Genomic DNA, 20,673 nt, shown 5'->3' with positions numbered 1-20,673 from the left:
ATCTGGGAGCATGAGAGGTTCAGGACTGTAGTTAATTTAATGATAAGGAATGTTAGTATCTTAAATTAAGTTAGTTTCTAATGGATTCCCATTATGTGGCAGCCTCAGGAACGCATGTAAGAAAAACATTCTGTTTCTGTGCAGAAGTGGATTGAGAAATGATTTGCTTTCAAGTCCTGTTATCTGGATAGTAGCAGAAGATTTTACTCATTGATCCTGCGTCAAAGCAATATTTCGCTGACTCAGTCTGACGCAGTCTGACGCAGTTTAACCTTACTGGAAAACAAAGGTAGAAGGAAGATGGGGGGAAGGGTCTATTTCAAACTAAAATCAAACTACATCTCCCAGCAGACAAAAGCCAGAGATGGCTTTGTGAGTCTGCTGAGAGTCACACCATCTCTGCTTGGCATTTGGTCCTCAAGATAGAGAGAGAGAGAGAGAATGTGCATGCGTGTGTGTGTGTGTGCGTGCACTTACTCATACCCCTGTGCTGGCAGTTAAATGGATTCTGGCTATTGGCAGACTGGTCGCAGCTAATTGAGTGGCACCAGATGCCAGCTCCACTTTAACATAGACTGCGTGTGTGTGTGTGTGTGTGTGTGTGTGTGTGTGTGTGTGTGTGTGTGTGTGTGCGCGCGCGCGCGCGTGCGCCCACGTGCACCCACGTGCACGTGTCTGCACTACCTTTCTGATTAACCACTGAAACAAACACACACACACACACACACACACACACACACACTCTTCTGCCCTAGAGACAGTGTAATTGGCTGTTGTTGGTTCCCTCTAGTTTGGGTTTTAGACATAAAACCCTCCAGAAACCTGCTGGAAGCTTCTAATCCTGGCTGAGATTTGGGACTGTATTAGCTCCTTTCTGGCACACACATATGCACAAATAGAGTATGTAGAGATGAAACACACACATGCACACAAACTGAAAAGTGTTTCGATGCAAAGTCACACTGACTCACATGGACATTTAAAAGTCCAGACGTTAAAGAAGACACAACACACAATGACGCAGATATAAACTGTGTCACAGCCGAGGCCTTGCATACTTCAAAGTCTGCATTGAAGTGTGAGGAGTTATTTTAGGTGTACAGGCGTTCTGAGTTCAGACAGTCTTGTTCAGGCCGTGTTAAGGCTGGCAGTTGGAGCGCTTCAAAACTTGGATGGGCATGAAACTCTTCTGATTGAGTCATCACTAAAAAGTACGAACATCTGTGTTAGAAAATATCTGCTTTGATTAAAAGTCAAAGGTTTAAACCAGTGAACATACAGACGTAAAGAGAACTGCAACTCCCAAAGGGCATTTCAGAGAGAAACCTCAGTCAAAGAAGCCTAAATCCTACTATGCACACAAATGCATCTTTGCTTTGCACTTACCATGAAATCTAGTGCAGACATTTAGAGTTTTTGTGAACTTTACTGTTCATACAGTTTGGCCTTCTGTACACTGAGAATTACAGCACGGCAGTACACTCTTCTAACCTTGTTTCCACATTTCCAGTGTTTCCATTTATGCTGTTTGCTGATCACAATAAAAGGTGGATGGAAACATGGTTAACAAAGCTAGGACTCACCTCGATCCTTACAGTAGTACACAAACACACACATCTGTGATGGGTGGAGCCCACTAAATATTACCATGAGAATAGCAAAAAGTGGCAGCCACGGTTAACATTAACATCAGATTGACTGTTCAATGTGACACAATTTCTCCTGGGGAAACACACACACGCACACACACACACACGCACGCACACACACACACACACACACACACACACACACACACAGCAATCTGTCATTAATCCTGCCTAATCAAGCGGGGACCCCCTGATGTTTCCATGGAGCTGGAAAGAAGAGGAGTGATGAGGAGGAGGAGGAGGGCGAAAAGGAGAGAGGTGGAGTAGGGAGAGTTTAGAGGAGATGAAGAGGAAAATGGGAAGGAAGGGTGTGTGTGTGTGTGTGGGTGGGTGTGTGTATTTGGGGGGCGTAGTGGGGACCAGCTGGTCTGGCTGCTCCGCCCCCCAACAGTGACACAGTAACTGGCATGGCCATCTGTCCAGCCACACACACAGACACACACATACAGAGTGGTGAAGGTGTACAGTAGGTACAACATGGGCAGCTAAAGGTTGAAGCTAAGGGTTGAGGATGATGAGATGAGAGTAAAGTTCAACTTTCACTCACACTCTTCACAGTAACGTACATGAATTAACCCTTTACTCACACATGCCTCATCCTCATATATCCTTAGATTTTATTGGTATAAACAGTTTTGAGAAACAAATATCACAGAAAAAGCAATTCCATGATTTGATAAGGCTGCACCCAGGGAAAAACAGCAATTTATTACCTTTCCCTCGACTGTCAAATGAAATTCTTACTGTACAGCCATCAGCTGTACCCCATTAGATTGGCAGACACACATATTTTCATCTATGATCAAATCCATAACACCACTGTTGCTCACATTACAGGTCTCCAGTGTGTTGCTTCTCTGGTTTCAGATGTTTGAGGTTCCAGTTTTTAACCATTTTGTTGTATTTTCATTTGATTTAATGTAAAATGTTTACCTAAAATATCAGTAGCACCAGTTAAGGTGATGAACATTGGTTTGTATGACTGAACATTAACACACAGAAAATATATCTACCCATAACATTAAGGACTTTAGTCTGTCCTTTTCAGAGTTCAGCTTACAGCTTACTGACTGATTTCAGTTACATCTGAGGATGGTTTCTCGATTTCCCCGATTGTGCGGTTGCAGCATAAATACTTAACTTTGAATGAAGTTTCCTGCAGGATCTAAAGCCTGAAATTAAGAGAATGCAGCTCAAAAATAAAACTTTCCATTATACTTTTGAGTGTTAATCTGCATAGAACAACAGGCTGTCTAAGCGCACACACACGAAGAATAGCCTTGACTAATTAATAATGAATAAAGCCTCTGGCAAAATGAATTTTTAATTTCTCTTATTATTCTCTCCCACATTTTGTTTTGCATGTCCTTTAGTCATAGGCTATCATTTGTGATTCATTTTATTGTGCATGTTCAGCTTTAATGTCTTAACAATGGTGCGATAAAATTAAAATACTCGTGACATTGTGAATCTTATATTTTACATCACCAGCACCTGGTTTTATGTTTCTCTCACACCAGGTGCAATCACTGCTGAGTTAAATGGCCCGGCATCAGAAAGCACTGGCAGCCTGTCTGCATTAGTGTCCGTGTTCACAATGCATATCCAATTAGTTTCTACAATAGTATTTTACTCTGCAGAGCTCTGGAGGTCGGGCTGTGATTTATGGCGGTGTTTGAGTCGTATTTAGGAAATCACTGAGCTTATATTGGCCTGTATTCATCTTTATGTCTGCGTTTCACTGGTGTGGCATAATGAAGTAAGACTACTGAAATTCATTGTAGTTTTAAAATGAAGTGGTTGAAAATCTCTGTAGGTCTGTACATTACTAAAATTATGTTTTAAACCTTGAGCGCTGTCTCATTCTGACTCTCGTGGTTTGACTTTATACAGAGACGATGTGTAGAGTAGAGGGGCTGACAGTGTGGAGCATCTCCAGGAAATACATTCACAGTGCCGGTGGGAAGTTCAAGGGGCATGGGATTATGGAGCGTTCCCAAGAAATACAAAGAGTCAGTGGGTATTTATGGTGGGCTTGGAGTGTGGCTGCTAAAATACAGAGCCTGTGGCACTGATCGGCAACACTTGTCAATCTGATAGAGCTATAAATGTTTAATTTGTGCAAGTCTCCAATAGAATGGATCTAACTGTAGCTCTGCATGTCTTTTCAATGTAAGTACGCATAGCTTATATAACTTATTTTTTCTTGTATTCTAATTAAAGTTTTGTCCTGTTTTCTGTGTTGTTGCAGGGACTTTGTTTCTGTGCATTAACATTTCATCCTATGTCTCATTCCTTCTGTTTTCTGTCCATGTTTTAGGCAAATGCGGGATGTACGATGAATATTCTTGACCTGACTGCTGTGTTTCTCTCTGCAGGTGTTTCTCTCGGTCAGACCACCTGGCCCTGCACATGAAGAGGCACATCTGAGGGCAAAACGAAAAGGAGAAGAAGGGGAAGGGGAAGAAGCAAGAGGAGGATTAGGAGAAGAGATGGGAGGAGAGAGGGATGGGCAGTCGAGCTACCACCCGCCCACCTCATTCACCCTGTCCAAAAACCAGTCGGCGGCCGTGACACTTGCAGGGCAGCATATCCATCTGAGAGGGCCACAAAGATTGAACAGACAGACGGCCTTCCCATCAGAGACAGGGATTGGAGGAAAATGAGGAGTAGCTAGATTGTTGTTTTTCTTTAAAGTTACGCACACACACACACACATACACACACTTGCAATATAGTAAACAGACCACACACCTGTCTTTGAATGCATCATCCCGGTGAACCCTGGCTGCTTCCATGCAGTCTTGGGGTCTTGGACACTGCCAAACCAACATATTCTTAACTCGCTTGATGAAACATTACACCGCCTTTCTTTATTCTTTGTATTGAGTGTGTTTAAACCATAAGGTCACTTTGGGTGAGGAGGTAGTTCAGTGGGAAAACTTTTAATATCCGTATAGTCAGTTGTTAGTGCTTTACCGGCTTTTGATATCAAATACTCGATTTTTTTCTTTACTTTTTTTATGTTTCTCATACATGGAACATAAGAAACCATCACCTGCAGCAGTCAGCTTCAGTAACCTGTGTGAAGAAAACAACAATGCCAAATCTGCAGGAGAGAGAGTGTGTGGATTGACTTCTAGCATGGCTGACAATCGAACCCAGGGCTCGGACACTGGGTGTTTCAGTGCACCCTGGGACCTCGGTTAGCGGGTGCTGCTGCAGCTCTCAGGCTCTCCTTCAGTGGGTGTTTGCATCTCTCACCTTCACTGAGACGCCTGCCGCCTCCGCAGGCCATCTGACAGAAATGCGCAGCGACACTTTCTTCCCTTTTTTTCTACTTAAAGGATGATAATTCTTCTTATTGTTATTACAAAGAATGACACTTTGTTCTTTTCTCTCTCAGAGAAAATGTCTTAAACTCACTGAATTGTGTTAAAGTAAAAAACTGAAAATTTAAGATGACTTCAGCAGAATGTGTGGGAGGAGGAGAGTGTTGTTAGTCTTTTAATCCCCATGTGCACGCACTCGGCCTCTGCGGTCTGCAAGCAACCAGTGGATGAACAAAAAACAGAAGCTTACCAACTTTCAGAAAAGGGATTTGTATTTTTTTGGACGAATATAAAAGCAGACAGCAGAGAGGTCTTCTTGCGCTACTTTTTCTGCCCTGCGATTTGCTCCAGCTGAAAAACAAAACCCTGGCATGGCTCGCACTCTGGCAGAGTTGGGCAGAGGATGTGCTAAAAACTGGAAACCTATGTGTTTTTGGGTTTTTTTTCTGTTTAGGTTTTTGTTGATTCTGAAAGTCATCCTGGAGTGCTTTCACAGACTCTGAGATATCATCTCCCCGGCAGCATTGCAGGGCAGGAAAGCAAGAGCTGCTTTTTGGTTGTTCACGAGGGACTAAAGACACCAACCAACCTGCGTGGTGGTGCCGAACAGACACGGTCACATTGGCCTGCTCAAATTTGCCTGTTTCGTATCCATTGACTGCACTGACTTTTTTTCAATGTTATCTGTGCTTTTTTTTCTACAACAAAAAATAATGAAAAATGGAACGTAAAGAAAAAAAAATCAAAAAAAGACTTTGAAAAATACAACACAAAAACAATGCTGTCTCGCTATACATATTGCATACAGAACAAGCACACATACTCAGTCAACACACACACACACACACACAGTTTCTTTGCTCACGGCTCTACTTGAGATAAGACTAATAAGATTTAGAAAAATAATTATTAAACTAATGAACAGAGTTGGAAAACAAAACACTGCATGGCAGGCTTTATTGCAAACACACACATCAGCTCAAGAACACACACACACACACACTCTTCCTGGAATTTATATGTTCTGCTCCCAAATCTTTTTTCACAGTAGGAATTTAGCAACTGTTGTTTAGTAGAAGAGTATCTTAGCTCTCGGCTGGAGGTAACAAACGATTCCAAATCCTTTGAAGTGAGAAATCAGCTTGTACCCAGTTCCAACAATCACCCACATACCCCTCGCAACAGTTTGTGCCTCTCATTTAATCAGCGTTTTTACTTCTGAGTCTCTAGTTACATTGTTGATTACAACTGAGTGTATGAGCCACGTTTCTGCTCAAAAACAAAAAGAAGTAAAACAATTGCAGCAGGTCTTTTGGCAAAACTTACAGCACAGTTAAAGACGTGCTGATAATCCTCAAAGACTCTTCTCTTCTGCTTCTGATGTCAAGTGAGTTTAAATGTTTTCATGAAGATGGAAGCCAGAAACATTGTCAAGTCCAGTTACTTAAGAACCTGGTGTAGTAAGTAAGTAAAAAAAAAATCCCAAATTGAGTGAAACGCTGGTTAAAGTGGTGTTTTAACCTGAAAAGCACGAACATGTACTGTACTGTACATGTTGCCATTCCTACAGATGGTTTTGTGCCGTCCAACTAATCAGCAGTAAGCAGTGGTCGCTACAAAAAGCAACAAAGGCAAGGAAAGTAAATTGATGTTTTGTTTTGTGTTGAATTCAATTTAAACTGAATGGACACAATTAAACTTCAATCATGGTAGTGCAGCCGCACTCTGCATAACTTTTGTACTAAATTAAAGTTTTGGCATAATCAATAGCAAAATAAATAAATTAGTAATTACATTTTAATACCAAAGGCCTGTGCATGGTTTGCCCACAGTCATTTGCAGGATCAGTAGCTAATAATGCAGCTAGGGAGCTGGCTAGCTCATGGCACTGCAGCAGCACATGAAGGAATGTAACTTTACAGAGTCTTTAGAGAATTATGGGCATGTGTTCAAAGTTGTGCTTAATGTTTGATTAAAAATAAAGACATATTTCTGTGACCTGAGTCATTAACATAGAGATCTCTAATATAAGAAGTGACACAGGAGAGGTGCAAACTGGTGCAAGCGTGCATCCACAACGCCGGCTTCCTTTGCTTGATGGTTGCAGAAATAATAAACCCACCTTGCAGTCAGGGCATTACCGAGGCTGTCAACACCAACACCGACACCACTGCTCCATCCGCCCACCACCACCTGTATGCCCTGTAGCACACCAGTCTAATACTCACTGCTCCCGACTTGTGCAGCTGGGTGAGCGTGCAAGGTTCCTGAAGCTAGCGGGGTATTGCACATCCCATTGTGCCCAGTCATCGTGCCAGTCAGCCTTGCCAGCCTTCATTAGGTGAAACAGTGAAAACATGCCCCTTCAGGGGGGTTTATGGTGCAGCTTCGAACAATCGATACCAAAAACCTCCAGCATGGAACTGCCCTTTAGCCACGGGCATAGTCTCCCTGGCCAGGAGAGATCAGCAGGAGACCGCCTCCATATGAGGCCTCTGTATCCAGCGGCAGCTTTCTCTACTAACTCTCTTTCTGCTAAATATGACATAAACCCACATTTGAGATGAATCCAATGTTTCAATTTTAATTTCATTTCATGATACTGGTTTCCGTTACAAAAGCTGTATTGATGGTTGTTTTCTTCGGCTTGGATGATGCAAAGTCATGCCAAAATGGTGAGACATGCAAAGGGATATAAAAAGAGCCCTCCTATACAGGACGTACAATCATAGAGGGATGGGGATTGTAGCACTTTTGTGAGGCTTTTGATGGCATGATTGTGTATTTGTGTGTGTATGTGTCCCATTGAGCATACTGTGAGGGAAGAAGTGATTCAGCAGAGTGGTTGATAAGATTTTTAACTGCTGAACATGTGTGCACCCATGTGAGAGAAATGTTGGTTGATACATTTATTGTTGGATAATGTTTTTAATATAAGCAATGGCTGATGTGTTTATTAGGATTTCATTTAGACCCTTCATTCATTCATACATGGTCATGGAGCTTGACAAATAAAAGAGTTAAATGAAAGAGATGCATTTCACAGCCAGACTCTGTGCCAGATTAGTTTCTGCTCAGTTTTCAGAGGACACTTGAGGCTCATTATTCATATATTTGTTTAAAAAAATCAAAGGTTCTCAGTGTTTATTCTGATTATTAGAAAAAAAAAACAAATGGATTTAAATAATGAAATGAATAAATGTAGGAGGAAATCAGAATTTAAAAACACAATTTTGTTCACAAACATTGCAAAACCAGCAGCTCATTTTTGTTCCCATTTGTCCTGTCACTTTATGTTACTGGACTCACTTCCTGAACTCCCAGTTCCACATGGGCACCTAATTTACAGAAAGTGAGGACACTAATGTCTTAGAAACAAACTTCTGCATCCAAAACACGTTTAAATTGAAACAGAAAATTAGTTTAAATTGATCTGCTCCTTTAAAACAAACAGCATTTTTAGGTGAAAATAGAGGAACAGATGAAAATGGTGAGCCTGAAGTGCTCTCTAAAAGGAATGCGTCACTTTCAGCTTGTTTCTGTGGTTTTGGGGGATAACTCAGTGAACTGTTGAGCCTCAAACCACACGGACCAAGCTGCTGATGATTTCATTAACCATGCCACGGTGTACATTTTAAAAGGCACAGTCGAAACCACAGTACCGGCCAGCATGCATCCAATGCAACTCACACTGTAGTTGTCTTCTCTTTAATCAAGATCCCTCTTGACATGCTTGATATCTCGAAGTGACTTTAGATACAATTTCACATTTCGCTTCCTTCATGTCTCTCAGTCTGTTGAAGCAGGTTTTCTGTCTCAGTGTCGCTCTGGGTCTCCTGCCGTCTCTCTGGCTCCTCCAGCCTGGCTAGCTTCCGTCCCATAGCTCTGATTAGCATTCGCACTCCCGGGTCCTCTTCTCTAACAGCAGTTCAGCTAATGAGATAGCTTTGAGTCACAGGGAAACTGAGGGGTCTGGAGAAAAAAACAACAGGGACTTTGAGACGGGCCGATTCCAGTGGTCTGTACCCAGTGGACAGAGTTGATGCAGAACAAACAGAAGTTCCCGTTAGCACAGAGAAATGCCAGGAGACAGTGTGATATTTGTCAAAGACTCTACACTTTGATGAAAAAGGATTTTAAAAAATCATTTACCCACATGGAAATCCAAATCATTAAATCAGTTCTTACATTTTATCTCATGGATTACAGATAAAATGAATTACCATTTATCTGCAAAGTCCCCTCAGATATTTAATCCATTTCATGTCCCCTAACCCTCCCCCTCTTCCTTCACAGTTAAAGTGCCATTCTTGTCTTCCCCCAACCCTCCATCCTCGCCCCATTTCTCCCTCTCTGTCCACAGCAGTTGCCCATGCACATCAGCTGCAGGAATGCTAAATGCACACTTTACAAATTTTCCCCAAAGATTTGCATATTTGCAAGTTAACTGCTGTGAATGTAATAGATGTAGAGGAACAAGCCGAGAGGCAGAGATGCAGAAAAGGAGTGATGGATGGAAGGTGGGAGGAGAGGGACTGTTTTTCTTACGGGATCGTCCCATTAAATTTTAATTACCTGTATGCTCCAACTCTTCATGCTTCATAGCATTCTCAGTCTCTCGGCTACTGTCAGCTGGAGCCGAACTCATTGTTCTCAAATGTAAAATAATGTTTTCATGGTCTTATAGGGTGCCTGGTGTAGTGGCGCTAGCAGCTTAAGCTGGAGTGAAGTAGCTTTAGTTTCAGTTAGCTTCTTAGCACTCTGCACATAGCACTAAGTCTCAGATTTCAAAGTGAAAGGTGGGGAACCGATATTTACATCACCAAGGTTTAACATTCCCATAGATCAAATGATGGTCAGAATTTAGAGCAAATCAAGATGAAGCTTTCAACTTCAGGGGTTTTCACACGTGCTGGTTGGAACAGTTCACCTAAATATGAACGCCTTTTCCATTTGAGGATCCACAATCAGTTCCACATTGTGTGGTTTACATGCATTAAGATGTTTGTACCCAACAAAGAGATATATTTGTATATCTTGCCAATGGTTTCACTGGAATTACAGGCCAATTGAACTCACATTGGATCTTAAACCAACCACACGATGTGAAAACAGCCTTTAGACATCTTCTTGGACCACAGGCAGTCCATACAGGACACTGTCATTTTAGGGACCAGGCTTCAGTTTCCACAGTTTTCCACCATATCAGTCTGCAGAAGAAGAATTGTCACCTCTGGCAGCTTTTGTAAATAGCATGAGATCTTAAATACAGACCACTCTTTGTGACAGTAATCATGTGCAGCAACAGCACCGTCTCAGACATTTCAGCATTTCTATAGATCTGCTTTAGTTCTCGCAAACATTGCACTACATGATCATACTTAGCTATTGCACACTCCATGTGCGCGCACTGCTAGCATAGTCTGTTGGAGCACTCCGTCAAATATCCACTTAACATTTGTTACACGTCCAGGATGCACTTTGCCACCAAGAACCATTTATTACAGGTCCACAGGTGATAGATCCGACTGACAAATCAGCTTAACCCTCCAGCGAAATGCCTTTTCATCAGCATTACTCTGGGAGGTTATGTTGTTTCTTTATCAATACTCAGTCACGACTTGATTAAACTTTCTTGGTATCACTGGCATCCTGGAGTGTCTGTCTGTAACTACTGTGTTTGTCCATGCTTGATGTGTCAGTATATGAGATTCACAGATCTTTACCCCTCTCCTTGTGTCTGTGTGTTTCACCTCACCCAGTCCGTACCCTCTCTACCAGAAACACAACCCTCAGAGCCTTCTGGGCCCCGACATGTACGTAGTCTTCAGATATCCAGCTGCAGTAGGAAGTATTCTTAAGGCCTATGCAGCTTGGGACCTCCAAGCAGTTCGTGAGACTGCAATAACTTTTCCACCTTGCCAGCTAAATGTCCCCGGTCAGTAAAGTTGGTTTAACTCCACTCGACCCATCCTTGTAGTTGATTCTTTGCCAGTTTATCTGCTCAGTTAGCTGATGCCTGATGCTTTAGTGTAAAATTCTTCAGTTTGGCCTGTTGCTTCATCTCTGTGAATGTGAAAAGAGGATTGCTACCAAAAAATTCTTTTTTTATCTATGGTGTATCGCTCAGTCATACAGCACAGTACAGTATCTGAAGAAATTTTAGCTGTGAATGTGCAGTATTTGGTTATTAAATTGTCTCAATTCCTGTGAAACAGACAGCTACACTAAACCTGCATTTCAAAATGTGTAATCTATTTCAAATGTTACAATTCTCTACAAGTCTGATAAATATCAGCTGTGTCGCAAACTACAGAAAATGAGCTGCAGTCCAATTACTGAATGCTATGACTTCATGTACGCACAGACAAAGATTTACTTCTGTTTCTTTGTTTTTTTTTTACAAAAAAGCTCTTAAATGCTATAAATTCATATGACTGTGCAGAAACCAAAGAATCCCTTTGGTAGTTGATCAGTAAAGGTTGTGGTCGTCAGCCTTTCATACATGATCAACTGTGGACAGGATTCTTTAGTTTCTTAATAAACTGATACTTAAATTACTGTGTTTCTGCAGCGAGGATTTCATTTTCATAATTTTGACAGTTATTCCTGATGGTTATGGCAACATGTTGCTGTTCTTCGGAGATATTTGATATGATATTTGACATGAGGCGATTTAAAAAATGTCCTTCAGTTCATGTGCCAAACAAAAGTTTTATGTATTTTGGCTAAAATTGAGGTTTTCTAATGTTTTAGTTTCACAAAGTTAAATTTGAGTTTAAGGCATGATGCACAGCATGCTTGCCCGAGTGGACGTTTTTGTGAATCTGTATTAAATGGAGAACCACTGAATAACATATTATGGTAATTACCAGTAATGATAGCAAAAGAAGACAAGAAATTTACATAATAATAAAAAATTCAAAATAATTAGCATTAGCACCCACACAAACTCTAACAGAGCTGTGGAGGACACACAAATGATTTTGGTGCCAATCCTCATCATACGTGTTGGGAAATGTGACAAATCTGGTGTCACCATTTAGTGAAAGCTGGTATTTTAGCACCTTTATGACATTTAGTGTGAGTCTACACAGTAAACTCAAATCACACCTGTTAAGGAATCATAACTACACGTTTTCTAGGATGAATGGACATGTAGAAAAGTGAAGAAGACAGCAGTTGTGTTTTCCAACATGCCCACAGGGGCTCTGTAACTCCGATTCCTTTCATATCAACCTTTGATCCATAAACCTTCACTTCACATCCGCCTTCCTCTCCTCTGTCACCATCACTTCTGAGTTTTCTTATTTTTATTAAGTTGTCTTACAATTTTTTGCTGTACAAAGTGTTTAAAATATTATTTGTATTATATGATGTTAGTATGGTAATGTTCTTTATTAAGGACGAAGAAAATTTATTTTTGTTACTGGTCTGTTTCATAATTCTTTTCTAAATTGGTATTGTAAGATATCTATGCAAGAACTGTTAAGTGGAGCATTTTTATTTAAGAATGTAATATGTGTAATAAATGGTAGAATCTGCTCAGGACTCTGGTATTTTTGTTCCACTGAAGTTCATTTAAAAACCAGAATGTTTTGCCGTTTTCTGACTTGAATGATCGTCCAGACAGTTGTTAAAATTATTTAAACTCTAGTGATGTTGCGTTTGAACCATTTGAACAGAAATCAGAATATAACCTTCTAGAAAATGAGAGACCTCAGCCCTGTATGGACACCCAGATGACTTTAATTATGACTAACATGGTAGCACATTATTCTTTTGTAAAGGCTGTTAAAGGCAGATGGACACATCTTGTCCAGCCGCTGGCAAGAGCATAGACATACAGAGAGCCGCTGTCACATAACTACAACAAAACGGCTTAATATTCTCAACACTGGTGGTAATTTTGGCCTTTATTACAAATTAAAACAATCTCATGAATATCTATGGCTCTCCCCTGCCTGTAAATGGATTCTCCGAGGCAGCTGAGACTGTCCTGGTCTTTAATTAGAGCTAACTTGTCATTGACTGAACTGACATATAAACCAATGACATGCAGACTAAATGAGGTAATCAAATAATTAATGGCTAATTGGGGATCAATTAAGTGGAAGAAAGGGGACTCATATACAGCATATCTACTCTGTAAGTTTGTCCTCTTACATAGAAATTGCTAATTAACTAATTAAAAGGGACCAAATTGTGACTGTATTTCTCTGGAAGGACAGACTTGATGTTCATTCCTCTGATTTAAATCATCTTAACTTGTCTCACTTGCGTCTTGGCTTTCCTGTAAATACAGACCTTGCATTTCCACATATACTTATGTTTTCTTTGCTTACAGGGCGCTTATGATGCTGGATGAAGACATTTCAGCAAAGCCAGCGCAGAGGATTATTATCGTTTCTCAGCAATGGGCTGTGTTGGCCAGAAAATGGGACTTCACAATGCTGATTAGTGTGGGCATGCTGAAGTTTTGCAAGCTTATTCACTTCTTGTCAGAGGTGGAGAAAGGAGGCGAGTGAGCTGTTTATAATCTTATTCAGCAGCATTAGTCTGTGTAGTGTTGGTAAGTGTTTACAGAAACAGCAACCATCAGCTTTCCTTAGCAGGAGAAATAAACAGAAATGTGGTGAATTGCAGCAGAGAATAGGCTGTACTTATCTCCCAGAAGGACTCTGTCAGCTCAGTTGAGTGACTCTTCGACCACACCGTCCACCACCATCTATCCCAGATAATGCTTTGTACTAACGGGAAAAATATCAGCTGTGCACAGAACAACAACCGCTCTAAAATTATTCATGCTGACTGAAAAGGGGCCAGTAGAAATGTGAATCCACATAATGCAAATCAAAAAAAAACTAAATGATCTCTTGTATTGAGAGCAGCAACGTTTACACTTTTCTGAAAATGTAGTTTCAACTATATTTTGTGCTGCAGTAACTCTCAGTACAACTTCAAAGGATCGATTTTGTCACAGGATGATCATATCAATATCTGACTCTTCATTAAACCTGTAGATTACTTCAATAAGTAATATGTTCCAATATATTTCAGCTGTCAGTCCCAGTCTTATTCAAATTCTCACTTTATTCAAAATCTGCACATGGTTAAGTTGATGCTATAATAACTATAATGTTTAAACTATTGTAAGATTAAAAAAAATACCTGTTGGTATTTATTACTTGCATTTTTCCACTTGGACTGTTAATAAGTTTGTGGCCACTCCCCATCTCATCTGATTTGTTTAACTTTCATGTACATCCTATTGTTACTGGTTTGTTGAGACCAGGTGGACAATTTCAAATTGTGTCCTATTGTTTCTCTCTGAAAGGTCTTCCATGTGTGTTACTTTTCCCAGACAATCACAGTTTCTGGTTAACCTCTACAGCCACCTGCATCCAGAAAGTGAAAAAAGAAGACTGTCCACCCTAAAGGTAAAACAATGAATGAGGCTTAAACTCAATTCCAATCAGTGTTGGTGGAATTTAGAGACCTGCTTCTAATTTTCTTTATTATCAAGTGTGTGAGATCTTTGTTTTTTGTCTTTGTTAGGACACACATTGTTATCAGCCTCCACAGTTCCTTCCAAACACACTAATTAGGTCCAGTCCTAAAATATGACTACATGCACGAATATGACTTTCTTCTTTCGTCTTGTGCATGTCCTATGAGACAGGAGTCGTGTCTTTCTGATCCACTTACTTGCTTCTCCTTCTAAATATTATTTTAACTGAAACTTACAATCTTCCTACTTTTAAAGTTAAGCAGGCTTAAGCATATTAAGCAGCCTTTTGCCTTAGCAGACTGGGTGTAGGTGAACACTGTGGGATAAGCGTAACAGTTTTCATTTGTTCATACACAGCAGAGGAAACTTGTAAATTTTAATTTTATTTTGAAGGATAGGCTACAAAATTGTTTGTCCCATCTGACCAAGAATTGCACGAGAGGAAATGAATTTTATTTTTGTGTGTTCAGTCCAGAGGTCCAAGATGTTTTTAGATTAGCTTAAAAAAACAACTGCAGATCTGTCTTATTTGCCTGACACATCTTGCTGAATGCAAGTCAGGTATCAGGCTTTGCTCAGTGTTTGGAAGGAGTCCAAACCTGACAGCCTCATTACAGAAACAGGACTTCTAGATGTTTCCTGCTGTCGTTGCATTGAGCAGCTAATGGTCAACAAAAAGCTCTAGTGCTATAGTTTGATTTAAACTTTAGGGGTTAACAGATATATGAAGATGAACATTAGTTCAGGTGGTAATGATGGCAAACAGGCTTGGCAAAGGCTTTGGTTGGTGTGTGCTCCTGAAGAAGAGGAAGAGAATAACTCTCCCTTTCTTCAGCTTGTTTTATAATGTCTTCACTTTCATATATTCTCTATAGATTTTGTTCCACTTAATGTTGAAACCAAAGGGGGAGACACGCACATACACTCACCACCACAGAAGAAGAATCACACGATGTTGAATATTGGTACCTGTGCAGCAGATAATTTAGGCTAGATAAACATTTATTCACAAAATCTTATTTATTTGGCCATAAAAGCAACTGTGCCAGAAATTATTTGACATTTAGATTTTTTTAATTTTGTCTTCCAGTGGGTTCTAACTTGTCACTAAAAACAATCAAATAATAATAACTATGACTAGATAAACAATTAGAAGGCAGAATAAATAAATTACAAAAGAAAACATTTGGATTTCTGAGGCCTTTGGACGAGATAAGGTCAGGGACCAGTTTCATTTGAATATTGTTGATTATTCTTGATTTTGGTCAATTTTGGTTAATCAGAATTACTAATGACTCCTTATTTGTTTATGTAAATCAGAGGCCTACAGAGAAGGCTGTTTTGGTGCATTTGTGATGAGTTTGTGATGAATAATGGAACTGTGTTGCTCTTGGACAGGTGTGTTTCTCTGCTGTTGGTTTCCTAGTGTTCTGGGTCATTTCAGTCTGCCAAATTCAATACAGCTCCTGCCAGGTTCTGGAGGTGGGAGCTCTGATTAGTTGTGACTCTGTCTTCCTGAGTTTCAAACACCAGCTTTAAGATTGAGTTGGTGTTGATAATGTTTACCTACTTCTCTCCTGAGCCGAGGTTTGTTCCAGTCTTCTGTTTACCAAGAAATAGCTCTGTAGATTTGTGCAGCATCATTTTTGCATGTATGTGTCTGCAGCTTCCGTGTGTAGAGTTGTGGTGTTAACTGAGTGGGATAAAGGCAAAAAACTTTTCTGAAGCCCCAGTGGCTTAGTCTGTAGAGGTCAAAGGTCAGGAGGGGCCATTGCTGCAGCAGAGGGAAGTGGTCTGTGTAACTGCCTTTACATGTTCAGATAGATGAACTAATTACAGCGAGTGTCCACAGAGGTCCACAGACAATCAAGCCTTTAGCTTATCTGCTGCTTACAGCCACTCAGGAGGTCAAACACACATTAGCCTCCTATCACTGCTAATCTCTGTCTCCCTGTCAGTCTCTGCTTGTTTCTTACTTCACTTCAATAGCTCTATCTGTCCTCACTGGCACAGCACATGCAGAGGTACCTATGTAACCAGGTTATTGACAGCTTTTTGCAGTAAACTGATTTCTTAAATGTCATGTAAACAACAGAATTAGTTTCCTTCAATTATATCCAAAGATTAGAAAACCTCTGTCAACGCAGGTGGATTTCTGCCTAATTTCTCACCATAGAGAAACCTAATCATGTTTTTAATGTTTTTAATCAATGCACAGCTAAGGGAAACCAACACAGCTGTGGCATTATTGGAATGAAAATACAATTATCATTACTCTTTTCCCAAATATTTTATTCATTTTGATCCAAAGGCTGACTAAAGTTAAAGGTTCAGAAAGGTTTGCTCAGCTAAATACAAAAGTATTTAGTACAGTTATGATATACTGACAAAGTAAGAATAGCCTGTGGGTCCAGATGCTCCCACCAAAAATGACTTAGTCTTAATGTATATTTATGATCTCCCAGAATTAGAATTAGTCTTATTTATAGGTGATCCAGACGACCACACTGGAAGGCAATGTGAAAAGTAGCATAATTGAAAATTTTCTCTCACTTACTTCCACTATTTTTTATTACTGGCCTTGTTAAACTCTAGCTGCATTAAAATTTCAAGACTAGCGTTAAAAGTGTTTGTGTCATTTAGCATTTTTATATTTATAGCATTATATTACTGTCCTTATTACTGCCAAATTTCACAGGAGGAACACCCACACGTAGGCACACAGCTCAAACTAACTAAAGCATCAGCCTTCCTGAATGACAATGTAGGATTGGGATGTAATCAGGTAACATTACATCTCTATCTAGAACAGTAATCTAGGAAAAAGCTCTGCATGTTCTTCTTATCACAGAGAGTCAAATATCCAGCAGTGATGTTTCTACCATCGTCTCCCTTCGTCTCAGTCAGAGCTTCTGTCATTTGGTTGACTTTATCACCGGCTGTACTGTAAAGCTTTAAATTATTCAGTGCATGCACAGACCGAGAGAGGGAGAAATGGGGAAGAGACATTATCTTCTACAGCAGCCTCTATTTTTCTCTTCTTGCCTCTTGCAGTTCAGACAATATTTAGCAGACTCTATTCTCCTTCCTTGTTTCTGCTGTTTGTAGATGGTTTCTCATTCCTTGATTTTCTCTAGAGTTAAGTGTTAAGTTGGCTTGGCAGCTGTGGATCCAATAGGATGTGTCTGTGGAGCATATTATCCTCGAGAAATTGAGCCACCACTCTGCCTTGATTTAAGTATTTTTTATTATCATTAGAGTCTCTTGAGTGTTGTTATATAGTTTCCAAATGTGTCACTGTATATTGTCCTATAATACTGTATGTTTCTGTATAGACTGCTGTAGCTTCCTGCCATGTGTTAGTGTTCTTTTTAAGGATTCATAATTTGGCACTAATTCTGTAGTAAAGCTTGAGATACTGTTTAATTGGTGCATTTAAAATTAAAATTATTTTCAGTTAATTGTTAGCATTAACCTAGAGAGTCTTTTAATCAGTGCACAGCAAGTAAGCTTAAACATGCAGAATTGTGAATTTTGTCTTCAGGCAACCATAATGAATTCACATTTACTGGGATTCAAGTGGAACATTTCTTTCAAGGACATTTTTGTTTTCAGTTATTTCCAGGAGTATGAACCAGTGTCCTACGATGACACTTGATTAATGTCTTTAGTTTATTCATGCTTTTTGTGTTACGTCATCTCAACTGAGATCTATTTAATAAGGCATGTGAGTAAAAACACTTGTTCCATCATAGAAGGTAAAGTCATAGTCTTATATGCACGTTAAGAGCTGTTTGTATTTGACCTAGTGCTATAAGCACTGTCAGCACCAGTAGTCAGAGTGCACATTTCATGGATTTTAAGATGGAGATAGAGAAACAACAGACAAATGAATACATTTGATTAGTTTGCACCTTCCAGCTGGTCTAGTTCAATGGCAAGAAACATGTTTGAGGTCTGGGTTTATTTAAAAGTGTCTTATGTTACTGCTCTAGCACTGTTCCTACATCTGTAGAGGTTAGTGAACAAAATGTTGTCCTCACCCGAAGGAAAAATGGCCAAACTAACAAAATCTGACTGTGACTGTTGTAAAGAAAAACATGAATTTTCCTTTAATCAAAAAACTATTGACTTTTCTCAGATGTGAGATTGTAATGGTCCTCTTGCCTTTGATAAAAGATCTGAATGAGCATCATGGATTCCTTGTGTCCATGCAGCTAAAAGCCTGGAGCTCTTTGTGTCCCCTCCGCCAGCCTATAATCATCAAACATGAAACAGTATAAAAAGAGTGAACTGCAGAGATGAACAGACAGAAGCAGCATTTAAGAGAGAACAATGAGACACTGTCCTCATCGAGCCTCTAGACAGACAGAGATGTATGGCCACAGATATTTTAGACAAATTAATGATATATTTCTTCATAACAAGGCTGTTTTTTAAGATGTGTACATGATAATATTGCCATTTAATATACGGTATAAACTATAGGTTTCCTTGTTTGAAGAAACTTGTGGAGCCACAGATGATTAGAAAGTTTGATCGATATTCTTGCTGAATCCTGTTTTGTATATCCCTCAGTTTTCTGTGTGTGGGGAAAGAGCATGTTTTCTGCACCTGGTCCATCCTGCAGCAGCTGACTGTGGAAGAGGAAGAGGAAGAGGAAGAGGAAGCCTGAACTAACACACACATGGCCCATTCACACCCCTACACAATCAGTTTCTTCTGAGTCAAGGTCTCACGTCATCGTTCGAGGATCTGCTGATAGAACTAGAACAAAGAGCACAACAACACCACTCCCCACACAACACACAGCCACATTCAGACATTCCACACAGTGTCTGTAATGACTGTTTTCTCACAGTAAATAGCCTGTGTGTGGTTCGTAATCATGAACTCAAAATGCCTCGGGTAAGGTTGAACATATATAACCTAAATGTTGATTATACAATACAGATAATGGTTGATTTTCTGGATTGTTCAGCTCATTTCCTGGACATTTTCTCTAAATTAGTTGGTATTTAGTTGTTAATTACTAGGATATTTCACTTTATTTTACAGGTCCAGTCCTAACAACTACAAGTAGGCATGTAATATGTGGTAGTAACTTGAATATGTATCTATGAGATAATGATGGTATATATTACATGGCAGGGGAAAGTTATGGAAAATTAAAATTACAAATTTGTAAGAAATCCTGGTGTATTTTGACATATCTACTGCATCAGCTCTTTTTTTCTTTAAAAGAACCAGAAGCAGAAACTACAATTACAAATTCTTCATTTTGCTCATATTACCAACTTGAATTGAGCTTTCCTGGAAATGCTAACTAATTTATAGAAAATTAGGAGAATATGGGATCCGGAAAATAAAGTGTTACTGCAATATAGGCTGTTATACATGAGAAAGGAAAACACAGTATTTTCTCCCTTAACTGTCTGCATTGTCTTTCAATAAAGTAAGATCAGTTATTTATTGGAGAAACAAGCCCAAAGGCGTGTTTGGACACAATACAAAGCAGGCAGCTTGTACACATTCCACATAATTAGAAGATGCAAGTGGACTCAAACAGATGCTGATTGTCTCTAGGTGGCACAAACCCAAACAAAGACCCTATTTACATTTAGTCTTTTCATGCATCTTGGTCAGATCAGACAACTGATGCATAAATAATCTCTACTACTCCTCTAGTGTAACAATATCAATAAACAGTGACTAATAAAGGCTGACTGCAAAACTAAGTTTGCATGAAAAGTTAGGCACTTGCCTTGTGTTGTCTTTGAACCAGTTTTAATAACATGCTAAAAGTGGTGAAATGCTTAAACTTGCAGAGTTTGATTTTGGTTCTCAGGAGTTTTATGTTCTACAAATCAGAGTTACAGACTCGAATGAGATTAAAGACACAGATGTGAAGACTTGTCTTTATCTACACTCCTCTGAGATTATGTGAAACTTAACAAAAGATTTTGTTCACAGTTTTTCAAATCTATTATTAAACAACACCTACATGCCGATGTGTGCACTGAAAGCAGTACACTTGTTCCTGGCTATGAAGAGATCAATAACAAATATGATTTCAAAGTGATGAGGGACAAAATCCACAGTTTCTATTTTTGTTACAATGAATACTAAAGTTTAGCTGAAGCTAAACTACTGTTACCAAACTACTCATTTTATCTCACTC

General features: G+C 39.6%; 1 protein-coding gene across 1 annotated transcript in view; it reads left to right on the top strand.

The window, feature by feature from the left end:
- klf7b (Kruppel like factor 7b) overlaps window positions 1-12,525 on the top strand; it is a 57,791-nt gene extending 45,266 nt beyond the window's left edge. Inside the window, exon 4 of the mRNA XM_026295281.2 lies at window positions 4,028-12,525. Coding sequence (XP_026151066.1) covers window positions 4,028-4,079 — 52 coding nt within the window. The 3' untranslated portion in view covers window positions 4,080-12,525. The remainder of the gene's footprint in view (window positions 1-4,027) is intronic.
- The last annotated feature ends 8,148 nt before the right edge of the window (window positions 12,526-20,673 follow it).

Source organism: Mastacembelus armatus, chromosome 21 (assembly GCF_900324485.2).
Source record: "Mastacembelus armatus chromosome 21, fMasArm1.2, whole genome shotgun sequence".
NCBI classification, from domain to species: domain Eukaryota; kingdom Metazoa; phylum Chordata; class Actinopteri; order Synbranchiformes; family Mastacembelidae; genus Mastacembelus; species Mastacembelus armatus.
The sequence above is the reverse complement of the archived record's forward strand: the minus strand, read 5'-3'. Positions and strand labels throughout refer to the sequence as shown.